At 39.4% G+C, this 21,933-nt stretch overlaps 1 protein-coding gene across 2 annotated transcripts in view; it reads left to right on the forward strand.

Annotated features, from left to right (window-relative positions):
- The window catches only part of LOC126335004 (uncharacterized), a 69,879-nt gene that overhangs the window by 6,041 nt on the left and 41,905 nt on the right, over nt 1-21,933 (forward strand). Inside the window, exon 2 of one of the 2 annotated variants that reach the window (XM_049997832.1) lies at nt 9,123-9,287. In XM_049997832.1, the coding sequence (XP_049853789.1) occupies nt 9,123-9,287 (165 nt within the window). Of the gene's footprint in view, nt 1-9,122; nt 9,292-21,933 lie in introns of those variants that run through there. The other variant, XM_049997833.1, reaches the window with a different exon arrangement.

Here is a 21,933-nt window from a genome sequence, read left to right on the forward strand (position 1 = left end):
CGTAGATAGTGGGAGCAGTTTCCACTATTTTCTTTGTTGGATTATGAAGTAAGTAAAAAAAGTACTGAGATACAGAAGCCTGTTCAAAATACTAATCAGTAATATTAAAAAACTATTATAATAAGTGTGTAAATTCTTTTAGCATGTAATGTTTAACTTCATTTTCCCATGTTACCAATGATTATATGTACCACTGTTGAACAGAATATTTAATGATGCTATATAGATTAGGTTATAATAAATAAAGTAAGATTTTTCATTTGATCTTGCAAAAATAACACAATACCAGAAAGCAATATGCCCTGTCTTATGTGCATCAGGGAATGTGAACCTTGTAATGATGTACCATCTGCCATGAACTATGGTGGTGTGAAGAATATGGTTACCCAGGAGTCTAGAACTTGTGGAAAAAAATCATAGAAATACATTCAGACCTGAAAGCACAAGAGACAGTTCATAGAAGATGAACAAAGCAATAACCGTATATCAGGAACGCAAAAGATATCAAACATTGGCAGGAAAATAAAGGATATATTCTTTAGACCCATCTCTCGGAGAGAGAGAAAAAGGTGGGATTGACACATCAGAAACTTGCTCTTTGTAGTGAGCAAGAAAACCAAAATTATGTAAAATCCAAAAAGTACAGAGACCTTTTGAAGCAGTGGTAAAAGGTTAACTTTGAAATGTAAATGTGAGATTTCTACAGATTTTGCACAGCAGAATTAGATGCAGAGTGAATACAAAGATGTGTGAAGAAAATCGAAAAGTGTGAGGATGAAAATAATAATGAACAAGGATGACAACCGAGTGAAGACAATGATCAGGTCCATAAAAGAAGAAAAACTAAGATTTGAAGTAAATTGCTACATTATTAGTAATAATTTTGTCAGCATGTACTCAAATGAAATTATTCATGTAATAAATTTTGTTGATTACCTGTGAAATGTGTCATTATGTGCCTGAATAAGGTATACTGCCATATAAAATTTATTAAATCATTACTTATTACAAGTTCCCCAATAATAAATTGGTAAAGTAGTAATACATTTGTTTGGGGATTTCTTTCCTATTGTATTGTTAATTGAGGGCAAGACTTGGCAATAGATTCATCACTATTTTTTCGAAAACTGTTATTTTAATCGAAAGTGGGGTGTTTTTTAAAAGTGTGGTCGTTGCTCTTTTCTGCTTTTTTAGCCAATAGTTTATTCACGGAACTCATGATTTTGTCTCAACTCCTGCTTCTGTCCTCCTTTCATGTCCTTATCTGGGCAAAGTGTTATTGTACAAAATAATTGTAAATAAATGGATGCTGTTGTGAAATTATATTGCCTGTACTTCAATTATTTATCTAAAGACATAAAAATGTAACATTTCTTGAGCAAGTAACAAATAATGGCTTATCTATGTGTTTTCAATTTCAGGCGTAATTGTGAGTAGATTTTTGGATGCAGATGATACTGAGTTGATTCTTTGGTGTAATCTATGAATAATAAATCAATGCTTATGTACATTGGAAGATGACAAATAGTGAAACGAACTACTGACATTGAGCCTTTGGACTTTCATTCATAAATCTGTGGTAGTGGAGAATGTGACCCCTTTATGATGTCAAACAAATTCAGTAAGAATACAACAGATAGAATGATAAAGGGTACTTTCAGTCAGAGTAGGAGTTACATGTAGATAAAATTTGATCTAATGTGCCCATAAAGTAGTGTATGAGTTATTCAAGCTTTAATTTAGGTTATCAGTTGTTGTTTTGGGCATTTGAGACAAACCCTTAAATCACCGATTCTGTAAAGAATCGGACTCCCTTGTACGAAACAGCTTCAAACATCTCATTACAGATGAGTTAATGTGTTAAATGTTTCACTTTAAGTGTGAAAGTGAGAGAAAGTTTAGGAAAGGTTTGAAATTAAGCTTAAAGTTTGTTCGTAGTTGCTAAGTGCTCTCTTTTTCAATTACTGGATGAATAAAGTCTGGGTATTTGCATGTTTTCAATTACACTGCCTCCAGAGAAACACACATTTTCTAATGGTAATATTTATTTGTTGTGTTAAACTCTAATCATCAGATTATACCTCTTATTGAATATATTATGATAGCATTTTAATTCATTTTAAATTCATTCAGTCATTACACGAAATACTGAAAATCAAATTTTTGTTGCCCCTGGAAGTATTAGACAGGCACCTTGCAACTGGTAGTTGCTTCCAGGATAGTAACTCCTTTAGCAATATACATCATGAGGCTAGTTGGAAGAGCATGTATGTGGACATTAATTGTGAAGCTGTTGCCCCCTCCTACCATTTGCTTGAAGTTTACTGGGGAAACCAAAGAAAACAGAGGAAAGGTGATTGTACAAGTATTTTCGTACCCTGTGCTCATCTCATATGGAAAGGTCCGTACTAATTCACATGGTCCTGAGTCTTAGTTATGAAATGGCTCTTATCATAATAGTATCATTATTTTACTCCAAAGTGGCTCATAAATTCAGATTATCATAAGGGAAAACTTGAGAAATGGTGTGATATTTGCTCATTCACTGCCTTTGACAGGCCCTGTAGCATCACAGTACCAAAATATAATAGTTGTATGCAGAAGAGCTGAAGGAAAAATCTACACACTTATCATTTTATGATTCACCCACGTCTTGAAGGTATTAAAATTTTCACTCTTGCTGTACACCTCTGCCAAGAAGTTTACTCAAAAATTTATACATTTTATATATCTTTGATAATCATGACAAAATTGCGGAAGGTGCACAGGTGCTACATATACGTAGTAGATCAACTTGGACAGCACAGGACTGGTATATTTGTAGTAACAGCAGTGCCACTTTCCAGAAAACAGAATGTACTGCTTATGCATTCCTTTGTTGAAAATGGAAATTGCAATGATGAAAACTGAAACGTGTTGGCACACTGGATGAAACTAAAATTAGTCATACACCTATTGTTCTAAGAAAATACATTGATCCTTCCTAGTGAAGGATATAGACGACTGTGGTTTACAATGAAGATCTGTGATGCTTATGTAGGATAACAAATACTAGCTAGAATTCTTCAGCTGCAGTTAGTTACCTTATAGGATTGGGAAGGAATATATTCTTTGAACTGGGAAACATTAGCTGACCACATGGAAAAATAACCTGCATTGGTAAGTACAAACAAACTCTAAAAAAAGGTAAAATGGTTATTTGTAATCTCTAGGAAGAGGGACACTGTTCAAGAGGAAGTAAGACATTATTATTTAGGAGGAAGACGGTTTATCAGCTATGGTTATAGTTCATAATTTGTATAAATGTGTAGAGCTGTATTACACATTTTTGTTTCTACCGGTAACATCAAGCTTTAGGAGGGTGAGCCTCAGAGGTAACTTGAGTAGAAGGTAAAATATCATTGGAATATAATACCCATTAACCTGATGAATAAAACATGCATTACCATTGTCAGCAGTGCATGTAGGCTGGGAGAAGACGGTATTGAAACTATCTGTTGATTGGGGTGCATGGTTTGGAGAGTGTAACATGTAGCTCTAAGTCTTTGTAGAAAAGTCTACAATATTTACAGATATTAAACACTAGTACTTGTAACAAAAGTTACGATACTGAAATGACACAGTAACTGATAAATTTAGCAATAACTAAGTTAATTTCTAAATTAATTTCTAGTGTGACCTACAGTATATGCTCCAGTAAAATTTTTTTTTTGAAAAAAATGAAAAGCAGTAAGTAGGAAAATGTAAGCAAGGGCAGTGGACACTCATTTTATGATCATTTAAGAACTGATGCCAAAATAGTAGCTGTAAGTTAAAGGTAGTATTCTCAAATTGAATACAGTTTTGAAAAAGTACAATGTCACCTGGAAAATGAAACATAAATGTGGTTTCTGTGAATTATCTCTATTTATATGCTGAATAGGAGTGTAAGTATATAATATTTCTCAAGTAATGTAACATTTTGCTGTACATTCTGTAATATAAAAAAATTGAGTAGTAATTTTAAAATTTGATAACAGTTAATAACAAATTTTAGAACAAACCTGAACTTCAGAAGCATTAAGTATTCTGTAACATGGAACACATACATGCAGCCTCAGCAGACAGAGACTGCGATCTCGTGTGTGTGTGTGTGTGTGTGTGTGTGTGTGTGTGTGTGTGTGTGTGTGTGTGTGTGTGTGTTTTTTTCTGCCTCCGAAGAAGGCCTTAATGGCCAAAAGCTAATTTTCTGGCAGTCTTTTTGGTGTGCCTATCCACAACTCATCATCTCTGCTATGTGGTGAGTAACAACCATCCTTTTCATGATATTGTTACATTCCATCCTGGATTTTGCATTGCTGAAAAATGCCAATAAGTAATGTTCATTTTATTTTTATATATAATATCAAGAGCATTCTTTGCAAGTTTACACTGCATGCCTGCTTCTCATGTAAACCAGTTTATATGACATAATACTCTATTTGAATCAACACAGACAGTGTGAAACTAGTGACATCCATTTAAATTTCTTGTTAGTCCCAAATATGTGACATCATTTGACATACTGTACTTTCTTCTCAAATTGACTTTCTTGTCCATTTATTAATTTATTATAAACCGTGTAAATTTCTAGCTTAACTATGGCGTATTTATGGGGCTGTCAGGTACATATCACAAGTGAAAGATAAATCCTTGTGTAATATTTGTATCTGTCCATTTCGACAAGTAAATGAAAGTGGAATGATTATCTGATTAAGAACACAGTTTGGCTTTCTTTACATTTATGAAGTCCATCTTGTTTTAACCTATAGAGGCAAATGACTGTTTAGTTTACATTTTTTTCCATACTGTATTGAGGAAGCCAGCAAAATTTGTAATTGGCCCAAAGGCTTAGCTGAGAAAAATAGTCATGCTCCTGTTTCTGATAGAATGCTCTTTTTTTGCCCTGGCCAAGAACCCACAGCCACTTATGCAGGGTCTTGCTCTCTTCCTATTTTTGAATGCTCAAAACATTGCCAGAGTGGAAGTCATGTGAACTACCATGAAGTCCTAAGGCACATACATATAGGGTCAAATGTTGGAAATTTTTGTTAGTGGTATACATGTAATTATACAGCTTCTGTCACCAAAATCATGTAAAGCATTGATTCTGCAAAACTGAGTTAAGAATGTTAGGGAAAGTTAATAACAGCATATCCTACACAACTGTCTTACACTACCTTTCCACCACATTTACTTTTCAATAACGTTATTGGTTATAAAAATGCATAATTGTGTGAACTCTCGCTTGACATCCTTAAATAGGGTTAATGCTGTAGTTAAGTCTTCTGCTGAAAAGCTCCCATCAAACAGAAGGCACAACTAGAAACCTCAGAAATGTAAGTAATAAAACTATCTATTATAAAACTCTCCAACAAATTATCTTGAGCCTGGTGGGGAGGAACTTACTGCATTAAAGAATACTGTTTGGTACAAAATAAAATCCCAAAACACAAAATTCCAGCACACAAATAGTTAATGGAGAACATGGACTCCACCAGTAGTTGTTCTTTCTGCTGTAAGTATTTTATCTTCTGCAGTAGCAGCCTTTAGTGATATAGAAATGTTATTAATTAGTTGGAAAAAGAATCTGGTTAAGTTTTCTAACTTTTAAACACTGGAAAATACAGGATGGAATAATGACAGTATTAGGAAAAGTGTAGATTGCTACTCACCCTGTAGTGGAGATGAGTTGCAGACTTGTTTAGAAGGCTAATTGTTTTTCGTATCTGGAATTCAACTTCTCCACAACATGGTGGGTAGCAATCTATACTTTCCATAATATTGCCATTTTTCTGACTGTCTAAATTTGTATTATACTTAGGATGGGGAAACAATAATACTTTACATACATATTCATATGTAGATAGGCAAACACCAGTTGCATAAAATGAAAAATCAACAGTTTTGCCCTAGGCCAAACTTTGTTGTCAATAATACATATGTGAACCCCAATAAAATTTCCAGGGTAAAATAAACACTTGGTGCAAAAATTATGTGTAAGTAATTTGCATCTTATGTAAAAGATCACTAGAAAGCAATCCTAGAAATAAATGAGGATTAAAATTGTTTGATGTGGTACATTTTTCTTAAATTCTCATTGAAGAGGCATAGAGCAAGTCATTAAAAATGACAGATGACTTTTCAGTGCAGATCCCTGTAATGTAGGACTATTTTGGGTATAATAACCTACTGCCACCTACAATAAGTGTTGTACAATTATGACACTATAAAAATAGGAAGAATATTACACTTGTGATATGCAGACTGGAATGTAGATAAAACAGGATAGTATGATTTTGATTCAGGTATACAGCTTTTTTGTACTGACAAAAGTAATTTGTTTTGATTGTTTCTGTAGTACACAGTGTGTGTATTTAAATTGGATAATGGAAGTATTGTGACAAAGTCAAAGGTTAGGGATCATGTTAAGCTGACATTCATATATAACATAGTCTTCTACACAAAACTGTAAGCTCTTGGTAAACAATAACATATGTAAAAAATGCATGTTTGACCATCAGCTGCTTTTTTTATTTGAAATGCAGATAATGACGAGTTTCAGTCACGACCATCTTCATGGAATCAATCCAAAGATACAAGAAGTACACATAGTATACAGGAAATGTTAAATTTTCTTTCTCATGGAAGTGCAGAATAATACTTATAGGGTTAAAACAGTATAAGCCACAAAGTCACATCTGTCATTACTTAAATAATGGCCACATCTCATATGCAGAGCCTGTCATGAATTCCAGTATACCACGCAGGATTTTAAAGGCAAACATACTAATAATATGCCTAAAGACAGCAGTACTTTCTATACATTACTTGATGATTAAGTCACCTTCCAAAAATGTTTAATATAATATATGTATTAGGTTGTCAATATTTTGGGTATATATTGGGGCACAGGAAGTAAGCTTTAATAGTTATTGACACCATGATGTATGAAAATTACGTTCTCACTATCTTGTCATGCAAGCTGCAGAAATGAACTTGTTTGTTATATTACTACCATAAATAAGAAAACTGAATATAGCAGTGTTTGATTATTTGTTTGATAAATTAGTTCTGCTTACATACAGATTAAAGTGTTAGATATACCTTGGTTAGTAGAAATAGTAACATTGTTTCATGGAAATTAGCAAAATAGATTTTTGCTACCTATCATGGTTTTGTGTCATTTATTCTGACACATTTTGTGTACAGATAATTTCTTGGCATTTGGTGCTTTTAATTAATTCATATATTTGAAATATAGAAATAAAAGATTTATTAAATACTTCTCAAACTGGAAAGCAGATATGCTTTATTTTGATTTACAATAGCTCTTATGCAAGAAATAACAATGGAAAAAAAAGTTATGACAACAGTTTACATGTGGAGTTCCAGATAATGACTTTACTTAAATTTCACTTGCTCATTGGTAGGCAGTACATTGATTGATGCATAATATAGTATATGTCAGTTTGTGAAATTTCCATATTTTTAGTGATTAGTTGTAACATTCCTCAGGTATCCATTGTGTTTTTTGTGTAATTTATTGTCACCTTTAATATGCTTCATGTATTTGAGTTGGTGTGTTCTAAAAATATCACATTTGTGCTTCTATACTGCCCTCATTTACGACTTTCATATTGGATCATGTTTTAGGTTTGCAAATGATAAATCCTTACTAATTCTGTACTAATATCCTTTTTTATTGGTCTTTCTTCGGTAATAAACATCCATATCATTTTAAATGCAGTTTTGTTATACATTGTAAGTGCATTACTGGGGTCAGTCTTGTAAAAATAGCACTGATGTAATGAAATCTTAATAGTGTAGCTTTGAGTCATTAAAGTTAATGATTACTGAAAGGGAATTATTGTGAATTTCAAAACAAGATTACAACTAGAAAAAGGAACAGTGGGGGGATGCTTGAGAGTGAGCTTTCTGTACTTATGACAATGTAAATTAAAATAACTAGAAAATCTCCAGATGTAAATAACTGTAGTTATTTCACTAGGAAGTCAACTGGTGAGACTCCGTCATTATAAGTGTATTATCTGGACCTAGGGTAAACTGTTTGATCAGCCTTGGATGATATTCACAGTGTTGGTTTTTTAGGACAATTTCACAAATTCAACACGGCTGTGTTTTTTTTAGGTAAACATATGGGCCAGTTAAAAGTTCTATTGACTAAAAAGGATTATTGTTGTGGTAGTACAGAACAATAATATATAATTTGCCACTATGGGTCAAAACAACATAAACTTCAAACATTTCTACTCATTACATTGTTACTGTAATCCAGTTAATTGTATGATAGGTATGTTTATATTATAATGTGTAGTGTTGAGAATGTAAGTTACCATCAACTATGGGCCATGTTCATGATGCATTTCACAACATTGCCTGTATCAAACATCTCCCTTAAAAGATCTTCCCCTGTCAGAAGGAATGTCTGTCACTATTAATAGTGTCAGATATAATTGTCATTGGTAAAGAATGGAAAATGGTGCGTAATAACATAATCACTGTCTCTCAGCTCTTCTCTAGAGAAATACACGTAGATTCTCCGTAGGGCACCATAAAATATATGCAGGGATAAACACCATTCACCCAGCAGTTGCTTTCCTACATCTAGGAAAACCACAGGCATCTTCCTTCCTTTTAGGCTATATTAATAAAATGATATTCATTTCTTCTGCATTAGTATAGAAATTGATACAGTATAGGTTACTTTCAAAATAGAAAACTGGTATGGCAGCTTTCATCATTCAATATCAGCATTATAATTTAAAAGATCGACATATTAAGGAACTTTGTTCCTGTTACCAGCTAATTATTTCATCTCTTTTGCTGCAGACATGTACGTATTCACAGCAGATTTCCTTCCTCAAACTGTTGTGCTATTTCTTGTATGATGTAAAATTTTTATGTAACAGTGCTTAGTTATAAACTGTTCTATCATCAACAGTTCAAAAAGATACCGAAAGCCTTCCCCATTGTTCCGTTTCAGATTTCGAGCTGTTTATAAATGCGAGAGAGCTGGCCGAAAAATTAAAATTTTCTTAGTAGCTGGAGATACGGCCAGTAAGTGCATGCTGTTGTTGCAGGTGTCAAAGGATGATGGTTTGTCGTCGCTTATCTGCCCCAACTGCATATACAAAATTGAGTTATTCTATGACTTCCAAACAAGTTGCAAGAGGTCTGACGACTTACAGAAGCGCTACAATGGAGTGGAGGACGCTGGTTGTGGAGATCGTGATGCTGCGGAAGATGTAAGTAGGTGTACAGATACAAATCAGGTACTGTCTTTGAAACTTTTTTAAATGTATTTATAGGCGGAGTCTGCTATGCCTGCTCATGTGATGTCCCGTGCGATGCTCGATGTCAAAAGAAAAAAACCGATTTGGTTTTCATTAACAATAAACGTAAATCATAATTTTAGGCGCCCATTAGCGAGATCAAGCTTAAATTAGACTGATGTTGCTGTGTTCCATTGCGTTTTGCCGCCGCCATCAATAAGTATTATAGAACAGAGCATTACACTGGACTAATTTGAGGTAGTTCCATCGATTGGGCGAGTAAGATTAAAATTTAAATCTCCTTCTGTAAAAAACATAGCTTTGTCGACTTTTTCAGTCGACAGCAGATATCACCTGAAATGCCGCGTCAAGTGGCGTAGTTGGTGCTGTTCGTTATAAAAACAAAGTTACATAATTCTCAAAATGTACAGACGCAGCTGATCCTGGCTCTGACTTTAATAGTCTTAGAACTTACGTTGGATGCTTCAGCACTTTCTCCAGGATTACAAAAGCTTACAAATTGTGCACATTTATTCTGATCATTTCTTTTTCGCCGTAGTCGTCAGATGTCATATCAATATCTGTTGATGAGTATCAAGATCCGCAACATGTAATTTGCGTAGTAATCGAACATGAGCTTGTGGACGGTTGTGTTAAGTTCGCTTGACCGGGTCAGTTTAGTTGCCAACTAGTTAGCGTAGCACTTCTAGAGCTTATACGATCTGCTCATAAATTCCACGCTGCAACGTAATATAGTGCAACCAGTTATTCGAGCGGAAAACATCCGTTATTTTTGAAATCTCTCTTAGAACCCATAGTAAACCAAAAGTAAAACATCAACAGAAAACGTAGGGTATCCATCCGAATCCAAGCTTGCACAACATCCTCTCTCAACTCACTGACGATGGTCGCATTTGGTTCCAAGGCACGCACGTTTACGTCGATGGAGTCCCTGTTGTTGCTGATAACACTACAGATTCGTTAGATGGCGAGAGGTTTTCCTTCAGGAAAGGGAAAGATCCAGAGAGGCAGTGGTGAACTTGCGCTTGACACTCTACATCTATACTCCGCAAGTCACCTTACGGTATGTGGCGGAGGGTACTTTGTGTACATTTTCCCCTTTGCCTGTTCCAGTCGCGAATGGTTCGCGGGAAGAAAGATTGTTGGTAAGCCTCCGTGTGAGCTCGAGTATCTGTAATTGTACCTTCATGGGTTTTTCGCGAGATGGTGCGTGAGAGGGACTACTATGTTGGTAGGCCCTTGTAGGAACGTTATGCTAACAGTAAATCACAACTTGATGCAGACACCTCTATTGTATCGTCTGCCATTAGGAATTCGCCGAGCATCTCCGTGACGCTTTCGCACTTGCTTAAGGAACCTGTAAAGAACCGTGCTACTCGTCCTTGGCTCTTTCCTGCTTCCTGTATCAATCCTATCTGGTACAAATACCAGACGACCAGTATGAGATTCGTGGAACGAGATTTTCGTAAGCTACCTCTCTTCTGGATGGACTAAACTTCCCGAGGATTCTTCCAATGAATCTGTGTGGGGTCTGACTTACCTGCGACTTGTATGCTGTTGCCATTCCACTTTGAATCGCACCAGATGCTTATTGCCAAATATGTTCGGGTATGAATGCTTCCAGTGATCGTTCTGCAATAGCATAATCGTAGGGCCAACGGTAACAGTCTTTTTGCTTAGCTATGTACAATACGTAACGTTTGTATGTGTTTAGCGTCAACTGCCGACCGTTGCACCATGCGTCAAACCTATGTCTTCCTGCATTTCGCTACAATTTTCTAGCCTTACGACTTCTCTGTATATAACAGCATCATCCCCGAAAAGCCTCTCGGAACTTCAGACGTTATCCAATAGGTCATTTATTTTGAAAAGTAATGTTCCTATAACACTCCTTTGTGGTGCTCCGGAAGTTAGTTTTATGTCTGAAGATTTCTTTCCGTTGAGAACGGCTTGCTGCTTTCTGGGGCTTCGTAGGCTTTGCCGTCCTGATAAGTCTTGAGTCTTCTCGGGTTTGCTGCCATTACCTAAAATCTGCTTGATTCAAATTATGTCGAGCCAACTGTCCGTCATCTTCAGGAGACCGTTACTGCTGAGTCCAGAGTTTTCAGGGGGACTCGGCAGCAGAAGCAGCGTTCTCCTGGAGATGACGGACAGTTGGATCACCGAAATACGGAATGAAGCTGATTTTAGGATGCGGCAGAAAACTCGAGTAGACTTTCATACGGTACTCTGTTTGCCACAAACTCTTCAGTCCTCACACAGATGCTCAGATATTCCGTAATAATACAGGCAAGACTTGAGAAAAATAAAGTCACATGACATGATCATATATATCACCTTATTTTGCTATTGTCGTTACGACTGGTATGTTTTTAGTCTTCTCATTTTCACGATTACGAAGTTCCTGGCTGGAAGGCATTGTTTATTCCGTCGCTGTCTTGGCCCTCCGTGTGGCTGGCGGGATGATGATGATTGTCGCCACAGATGATCTTGGGGTGTGGGGAGGGTACTGGAGGGTCTCTGATCTGCATACCGCCCTGATCCTTGTACTTTCACCTCTCGTTAAATTGTGATCCCTTGCATCTATATTGCTTTCGGTGCCTTCACAGTTCGATAAAGTTTCTGGCTTACGCCGGCAACTCTGTTTCGTGTCTCTCTTGACAGAGGGTTTAACGACATAGCTGTCTGATCCCTTAGCACCTCCCCTCCCCCCCCCCCCCCCCCTCACCGAACCGAACCAACCAACCAACCAACCACATCAAGACACGTGCATGGGTTGGACTTGCCCATGTAGAAAAAGCGTTCAGCAATATAAAATCATTAAAGACGTTTCAAATACTCAGAAAATAAGAATAAGCTATAGGGAAAGACGGACAATATATAACAAATACTTGAGCCGAGAGGGACCACAAAGCCGGCCGGAGTGGCCGAGAGGTTCTAGGCGCTACAGTCTGGAACCGCAACGGTCGCAGGTTCGAATCCTGCCTCGGGCATGGATGTGTGTGATGTCCTTAGGTTAGTTAGGTTTAAGTAGTTCTAAGTTCTAGGGGACTGATTACCTCAGCAGTTAAGTCCCATAGTGCTCAGAGCCATTGAACCATTTTTGAAGGGACCATAAAAACAGAATACCAAGAGGAAAATGCCCAGCTTAAAAAGGGATTAAGACAAGAATGCTGTCTTTGCCCCCTACTTGTTAGTTTTGTACATCGAGGAAACAAAGACCGAAATAAAATAACGGTTCGAGAGTGGGATTAAAATTCATGGTGAAAAGATATCAATGATAGAATTCTGTTATGGCGTAGCTATCGCCAGTGAAAATGGGGAAGGACTACAGAACTCGCTGAATAGAATGGAAAGTTTACTGTGCATACATCATGAATTTAAAGTAAACCAAAGAAATGCTGAAGTAATGAGAAGTACCAGTGATGAATTAGTAATGAACTTACTTGTTAGCTTCAGAATTATTGACCATATAATAGATGAAGTGCAGAAATTTTGCTACTTTGAAAGCAAAATAATCCATCTCAGATGGATGGCGGCCGCTGTGGCCGAGCGGTTCTACGCGCTACAGGCTGTAGCAGCGCGAATCCTGCCTCTGGCATGGATGTGCATGATGTCCTTAGGTTGGTTAAGTTTAAGTAGTTCTAAATTCTAGGGGACTGATGCCCTCATAGTGCTCAGAGCCGTTTGAACAGATGAAGGAAGGGGGGCATAAAAAAGCAGCCTAGCATAGGCAAACAGGACATTCCTGGCAAAAAAAGTCGACTAATATAGAATCTCGAACTGCAAGGAGAAGTTGAGAATGTACGTTTAGCAGCACAGCATTGTAGGAAAACGAATCATGAAGCGTGGGGAAAAAGAAGACAGTCGAAGTGTATAACAAGCGTTGTTGCAGAAGGATGCTGAAAATAAATTCATACGCCAAGAAATGATGTCGTTCAGAGTATCGGCTAGGAAAGGAATCTGTGTCACTAAAGGAAGCGCAGAGACTAGAAAACTATAAAGGAAATGAAGCAAATAATAAGAGGATGAAAATGTCCGTGGAAGAGCAAGACGTTGCGGGCAGAAGACTGATGAAGAAATTGAAGCGAGGTGGCATGGACGACCGCACAAGCATACCACGATCGGAGAGCATACCGCGAAGTGTTGTGACGCAGTTAGACAGCGATGGCTCGTTCGTTGTCTCAGTGACTGTACAGTTCCTGTGTAGGGCTGCTGTAGGCGGACAAAGAAATGTACGTCATTGTGCGGCAGGTTCCTTCCTCCCTCATTGTCGAGGATCTGTGGCAGACATCTCGGGGCCAATTTCGTTCCGTCAGAAACCTTACGTGAAAAGTGCTGCAGTAACCATGGGGATGCATCCCCTTCCGCGATTGTTGACATACCAGAGCCATCGACTTGTGCCTCAGTTCATCAGTCTATGCGACTTGCTTCCATGTATCTGTATTGAAATATCGCTGATAATAGCATCCACCTTACCTCTGACATGCAGCGTTAGAGAGAAACTTATGGGGGCGGTGGCTTTTGTACCGCGTAACACGGGGTTGGTTCTGTACGCTATCCATTGTCCCCGGCTGTTATTCTTTCGAGTTTTTCACAACAGCGGTTGGGCTGCTCTGCAGCCCGTAACCGCGGTAGTTGATGGCGACCCTTGTGGTATCGGCGTTAATTCTTGAAATTTTCCAGGCAGATACAATACTCCATTATTTTTCGGGCGTGTATCCTGGACAAAACTATTTCTTCTTCCGATATTTCACTGACTCACCTTGAAGGTGACTTTATGCTTATCAGTCGAAATTTCGGAAGAAGAAATAGTTCTGTTGCGGATGCACGTTCAAAAATGATGGAAAATACATTTGTTAAATTTTATACCACTAGGCTGCTTGGCGTGCCTAAGACAGGAAAATGAGCCAACTGCCAGTGAAACAATATTTGTCTCGAATAAGGAGTAACACACCGAAGGAACATGACTTCTTTCAAGAAATTCATTGATCGCAGTCCGCAATATTAAGACTATCGTTCACGATTCTGTTTAACTATATTGGGATTTGAACGTAAACGTCTGTGAACTCCTTTACACTTTCATTATGAAATTATGTTTTCTCATCATGAAAGCGTATTAACGTTTACCACTTTCTCACCTACACTATGTGATCAAAAGTATCCGGACACCTCCAAAAACATACGTTTTTCATATTAGATGCATTGTGCTGCCACCTACTGTCAGGTACTCCATATCAGCGACCTCAGTAGTAACGAAACATCGTGATAGAGAATAGGGTGCTCTGCAGAACTCACGGTCTTCGAACGTGGTCAGGTGGTTGGGTGTCAGTTGTCAAACGTCTGTACCGGAGATTTCCACACCCCTAAACATCCCTAGGTCCACTGTTTCCGATGTGAAATGGAAACGTGAAGGGACACGTACAGCACAACAGCGTACAGGCCGACCTCGTCTGTTGACTGACAGACAGTTGAAGAGGGTCGTAACGTGTGATAGGCAGACATCTATCCAGACCATCACACAGGAATTCCAAACTGCATCAGGATCCACTGCGAGTACTATGACAGGCGGGAGGTGAGAATACTTGATTTCATGGTCGAGCGGCTGCTCATAAGCCACACATCGCGCCGGTAAATGCCAAACGACGCGTAGCTTGGTGTAAGGAGCGTAAACATTGGATGATTGAACAGTGGAAAAATGTTGTGTGGAGTGACGAATCACGGCACACGATGTGGCAATCCGATGGCACGTTATGGGTATGGCGAATACCCGGTGTACGTCATCTGCGGTCGCGTGTAGTGTCAACAGAAAATTCGGAGGCGGTGGTGTTATGGTGCGGTCGTGTTTTTCATGGATAGGGCACTATCACATCACAGGCCTACACTGATGTTTTTAGCACCTTCATGATTCTCGCTGTTGAAGAGAAATTCGGGGATGGCGATTGCATCTTTCAACATGATCGAGCACCTGTTTAGAACGCACGGTCTATGGCGGAGTGGTTACACGATAATAACAATCGCTGTATGCAATTGTTTTATACATGTGTAAATCTACACGGTACAAAATTTGATGCTTTATGTTTATATCGGTGTATTTCAGGAAACGTGCTATTCTAGCATTAATTTCGATATTTTTCAGGTTCATTATCGTTCTTACGTTTATTGGCAGGGGAATTCGTAATTTTGCTAAATTTTTCCACTATTATTTTAGTTCGAAGTAGGGAACAACTCGGAACATGAAATTTTCTGTTTAACAAAGCTTCAAAGCACGAGAATTACATCAGTGCTTGTATTTAGATACAGGACAATTTTCCTGTCACCTAATAGGTTCCAGAGGAGAAATATTGACATCTCTTTGGAGGCTGTACTCGCTCACGAATTCTGCGTTTTGTTTCGTCTAGAGAGATAGGTGGGGGGGGGGGGGGGGGGCGGACTACGCTTCTTCGCACGATTGTTGCAAAGTGAGAACGTGTGGTTTATCCGCCAAAAATAGAATTCATATAACCCTACCATATTTTACGTTTCAATTGCTGCGTTGCAGATACTTTAACGTCTGATATGTTGTAAGCTGAGACCACCCGTCCAGTGTTTTCGATATTGACCGCTTCTTCAACTCTTTAATAAAACGTGTTGTATTGCTTACATCGTTTGCGTGCCGTTAATGGAAGAGGCGGCTATCGAATTCTCGGTGCGTTTACCTAAACGCAATGCCGGAAATGCCGCTGCATTACAGCTATTATACGCCAGAAAATTGTAGCGAAATGCTTGAAACAAGTGGAGGACCAGCGCTTGGTATCATATTGTGTAAAAACAGACGGAAGGACAAGTTGTTACTTGAGTACACGATTGACCGCCAAGCACCACAAACAGCAGCAACCGTGAAGTACGTAGGTGTATAATTTGCTACGGACGCGAAATGCATAGATCGCATAAAACAAATCGTTGGAAATCACGTTCTCCACTCCGATTCATGGAAAGACTGAAAAACAGTAGTGCACCCACGAAAGAGATAGCTGACGAGACCCTTCTACGACAAACGCTTGCATTTTGCTTGTTAGTCGAATGCCTGTATTAGGTAGGATTAACAAAGGATACAGAGAGGATCCAAAGTATTGTGTAAAAACAGACGGAAGGACAAGTTGTTACTTGAGTACACGATTGACCGCCAAGCACCACAAACAGCAGCAACCGTGAAGTACGTAGGTGTATAATTTGCTACGGACGCGAAATGCATAGATCGCATAAAACAAATCGTTGGAAATCACGTTCTCCACTCCGATTCATGGAAAGACTGAAAAACAGTAGTGCACCCACGAAAGAGATAGCTGACGAGACCCTTCTACGACAAACGCTTGCATTTTGCTTGTTAGTCGAATGCCTGTATTAGGTAGGATTAACAAAGGATACAGAGAGGATCCAAAGATGAGCAGCCGTTAACGTCACGGGTTGGTTTTGTAAGAAGCCACGGATATGAACATCAAAGCATAGTGACTGCAAGAGGGGCGTCTCGGAGAACTTCCGAGGCGTTCGTTCCAAGGACAGCCAAGCAACACGTCACTTCCTCCCCCAAACCTCTCGCGAAACGACAATGACTTCAAAATCAGAGAAAAGTGAACTCATGCGCAGGCTTATCAGCAGCCTTTCTTCCCACACCACCAACAAATGAAACCCAGGTGGAAAAGGGGAGAAAGATAAGCTGCAGCTTACACGTCTCTTTTGACCGTCCTTGCACCCCCAGTGCCTTGCAGAATTTTCAGCAGAGCAAAATTACTACTCGACGGACCTCATGATACAGGGTTGACGAGAAGTCCCCGTACCCCAGTAAACCGCTGTTTGGTATCAAATGTTATTGTGCAGATTGATAACTATGTTACTTCTTATCGGTTGCTGGAACTCATGTTTGTTTCCGCATTGGAGTTTCAATATGTACCCTCGGCAGATGTGAACGGCCATAGTTGCACGATTGAGAAGTTCTTGATAACAAGTGTGTTTGTGCACGAACAAAACTCAGAGCGGAAAATTAGACATTATAGGAAAGATTCAATAAGGATCCGCTGTGAAAGGCAACACTTCTGGATCGGGGAAAGACGTTATTTTGCTTTTGGCAATGTTTGACAGGCCGTGGAGTGGAAGGAATAAGACGCGAGAAGAAACATGTGACGGAGTCGTTGCTTCGATTGAACGATCTTCTTAGAAGTCGACACCTAAAAGTGCTTCTGAACTTGGTATTCGGGGTACAACAATGCGAGATCACACGAAAAAAGATCGTAAGGTCAGACCTCTTCGACTGACGTTCCTAAAAGAGTTAACGGAAACCTACTGGAAACGAGCGCGTTTCGGAATGCCGGGCTTGGTTAACTCAGTTTCCAAATGCAGTGAACCGTGCCAAGATTATGATCCCAGATAAAGGTTCCATTTATCGCAGCTCACGTTTTAGAAATATTGCTGCTTGGGCCGAAGAGAATCCACGTCATACAGTCGAGTTGGAAATGATACCGGCAGAGAAGACAGCACATCTGCTTGGACCGTACTTTTCCCATTTACTTTTTTTAATAGACTGTTAATGGCGCTAACTATTTACAAATGTTACAAACATGGTCAATAAAGATCGCCATCTCACCACGCTTTTGCAATGCGCAAGTTTCTAAACGAACACTTTCCAGGACGGTGTATAGGTAGTGGTTCATCAGCAGCACCAGCTTCCTTGAAATGACCACCAATATGATCTGATCTCACCATACCTGACGACTCATTAAGACTCATGGATCCTGACGACGTGATGCTACAAGAACTGCTGTTGATGGTGTATTTCGCAGTATAACACCGCATATGCCCAAAAATAAGTCAAGAAGAGCAAGGAGGATATGGAAATGTGTTTACAACATGATAGGGAATGTACCGATTTACGATGAAGTTTGTGCTAAAACAAATCAAATCAGTTAACACTAGGGATACGGGGAGTTCTCGCCCACCCTTTATTTCACCAGTCAGCTACTGTCCTGTTTCTGTGATAGTTGGTCCATTGAAGACGTGGAATTTTACGTGCCGCTGTGAGCAATGGTCTTTTGCGAGATACGGGACTGGGATGGACGGGGATTCACTAACAGCAGCAATTGCTGTCAGGTTTGAAACGGACTGTAGCGGACACTGCACTAGACTCATATCCGATCTTTTTGCGACATGTGTTTTTACGCAGTGATGCGTGGCTTCGAATGGTACACTGTTGGACCGTCCGCTTTGGTAACAACAAAGCGGGCAGCTGCATTCACGGTGTGTTCATCGGTACGTTCAGCATGGTAGATCCTTTCTGCCACGCCTACTGACGGTTTAATCTTGCTGCGTTGAATCCCTACAACCGACTGGTACATACGTAACCCATCACGACCACGAATACGTTAATTCAACTTTCTTTGGCGTTTTGAGTTGCTTTGTTCGATATTCACTGTCTCTGTCTGTTTTTCAACATAAATACAAAGTCGTTAACAAGTTTAGTGATTAATATAGCCCACGCTAACTCACCGTTTATTCCGGCGATATATTAAAGAAACGCGAGCGCGCCTCTTTGCCTCCTCCCCACTTCACAACTCTCAGAAGAACACTAACATCTGCCTCACATTTTTCCTTTATTTCAAGACAGCTGAAAATCACACGGCAGCAGAGATAAAATTGCTCAAGTGAGGGGCGGATCTGTACTGATATTTTAGTAAAAATCTCGAAAATTTCCTGACCAACTATCGTCAGATTTTTATGCGATACCCAAATAAACATTCGGGAGGATATAGGCTATAATTTTTTTAAAACAACACTCCAGGTTTTCAGTAAAAGCAGACTACGAGAAAGAAAAGGTGCAGTTTTCTTCCACGCAGTCGGTTTTAGCAATCTGTATGTTAGGAAAAATTATAGAACGGGAAATCCAGGATGGCATATAACAATATGGTGAAAAGGATAGTTGCTGCTCACCATATAGCGTATATGCTGGGCCGCAGATAGGTACAACAAAACACTGTCAGAAAGTGAGCTTTCGGCCAACAAGACTCGTCCCGCGCGTCCACTACATGGTGAGTAGCAACTATCCTGTCTTTCTATTAGGAAAGTTGTGTTTGTAGCTAATGTACAGGCGTCCGACCCACTACTTGTGTTAACAGCGCGTAGTAAATGTAGCTGTAATAAAAATAGACAACAGACATACCAAAAACGAAAGGGAAAGAGTAAACGAAACAATCGAGCATTAAGTAGGCAAGGCACGAAAAGCGCCCGTACTACAAGAAAATGGGATCCAGTGGTTAAAACCGGTGAAGGCTTATTGTTAGAATACTCGTTCGGAACTTTGCAGTACTACCCGTTCACAGATTAAAACTATGCGAAATAATGTCCTGAAGCTACTCCAGGTGCCGGAGATGGGTCTCTCATACTCTGTGTACTAGTGATGCCAACTTATCCATTCAGTTTCCTGTGCAGTAACAATATAGACGGCTCAAGGTGGGACATTCAAATACATTGGAATCGATTTACGAGCAGAGTGATTTTGTCGTGGTCGGTTGTATGTTGTCACGACTGGTAGTAAACTCATATCACACGGTATATATAAAAAAACAAAATTGAATATTCTGAAGTTTTGTTATTGTGTACAAAAAATTAGAAAACCATAAAACAAAGCGAAAACAGAGGAGTCTGTTTAGTTCATATTCCGTATGGTTTATTAGAATTTCGAAATTTACACTTTGAGTGGACGAAGTCTCAATGAGGAGCCGGAATTTGCGTTCTGGTACTATTTTCAGGGATACCCAAATTAGGATGTATCAGTAAATCCCTGATTATTTAAACAATCTTGTATCCCATGTGTAAAACAGGTCCAAAAATCTGATTACAAATGTGTTAACGTGTTAAATATAGGCTGTACATAAAGTCTCGGAACACTTTGTTATATATTGTACAAGAACCAAACATTGTACAGATATCATAGATAGCCGGCTGCGGTGGTCTCGCGGTTCTAGGCGCGCAGTCCGGAGCCGTGCGACTGCTACGGTCGCAGGTTCGAATCCTGCCTCGGGCATGGATGTGTGTGATGTCCTTAGGTTAGTTAGGTTTAATTAGTTCTAAGTCCTAGGGGACTGATGACGACATCAGTTGAGTCCCATAGTGCTCAGAGCCATTTTAACCATATCATAGATACGTCATTTTGAAGAGAAACCTTGAACGCTTTTCCATATATGCCGCCACAGCGTAGTTTGGTAATTTGCCGATAGTCAGCGGTAGTCGCAAACATGGCGAGTACATGTGCGGAGCGAGCTTTCTGTGTGTTGGAGTTTGTCAAAAAAAAGTGTGGTACAGCTGTTCAACGGGTGTTTAGAAGAAAGTACGGTTAGAAGCCACCTACAAGGAAGGCCATTTACCACCGGCAAAGAGAAGCGGACGTCCCAGTGTAAGGTGAATATGGAGCGCGTACGAGAGACATTCATAAAGAGTCGAAAAAAAGCGGTGCGTCGTGCATCCCGTAAACTCGAAATGGCTCCAATGAGTGTGAAAAGTCCTGCGACTGAAGCTTTCTATGAAACCATTCAAACTGGAGCTAGTGCAGAAGCTTAAGGACGACGTAAAAGACAAGCGTTTTGAGCTTTGTTTGAGTTGCAACAATTGAATGAGGATGGGAATGGCATTGTTGATCGCTTAATTTTTGCGACGAAGCCACTTTTCACACTAATGGAAAAGTGAACAGGCATAATTGTCGAATCTGGGGTACATAGCATCCACACGAATGCATTGAATTTGAGCGTGATTCCCCAAAGGGAAATATTTTTTGTGCCTTGTCACGTCGAAAACTGTACGGGCTATTCTTCTTCGCCGAGAGCAATGTCAATGGATATTTCTACTTGGACCTATTGCAGCAACGGCTGATGCCTCAAATACAACCGGACTCTCCGTTCATCTTTCAGCAGGAAGGGGTTCCACCCAGTTTCGTTATGTTCGTGGGTACCGGAACACGGAGCTGCCGCATCGATGGAACGGCCGTGCTACAGAAGGGGACACTGTTTCATGAAATGGCCTCCCCGATCACCAGATATCACTCCGTGTGACATTTCTCTTTGGGGACGCATTAAATATCTGGTCTGTGTATCGCCTCTACCAAGTGATGTAGCAGAGTTCCGGGAGAGCATATGGGAAGCTACTGCCACAGTAGATGATGCCATGCTGGGACGGGTATGGCAAGAATTCGAATACCTTATTGACGTATGACTGATCACTCATTGTTCGCATATCGAATGTTTGTAAAACAAAAAAAAAACCTTCGGCGTTTCTCTTCAAAATGCAATATGTGTTATGTCTGTGTAGTGTTTAGTTCTTGCGCAATAAATAATTGAAAGTGATCCGGGACTTCATGTACACCCTGTATTTGACTTCGAAAATGTAAACCAGAAACAGGTCAGGGAAGATTTGAAATCAAAGTTTGTTGAAAGTCGTTAAGCGCTCTCATTCAGAAATAGTGGACGAATACAGTCCGGGTATTTGCGCGCCATTAATTACGCTGTATCTAAACAAACACATAGTTTCCAACACTAACACGTGTCTTATTGTGTTGAACTTGACGTAAGGTTATATC

The sequence above is a fragment of the Schistocerca gregaria genome, chromosome 2 (assembly GCF_023897955.1).
Source record: "Schistocerca gregaria isolate iqSchGreg1 chromosome 2, iqSchGreg1.2, whole genome shotgun sequence".
Taxonomy (NCBI): Eukaryota; Metazoa; Arthropoda; class Insecta; order Orthoptera; family Acrididae; genus Schistocerca; species Schistocerca gregaria.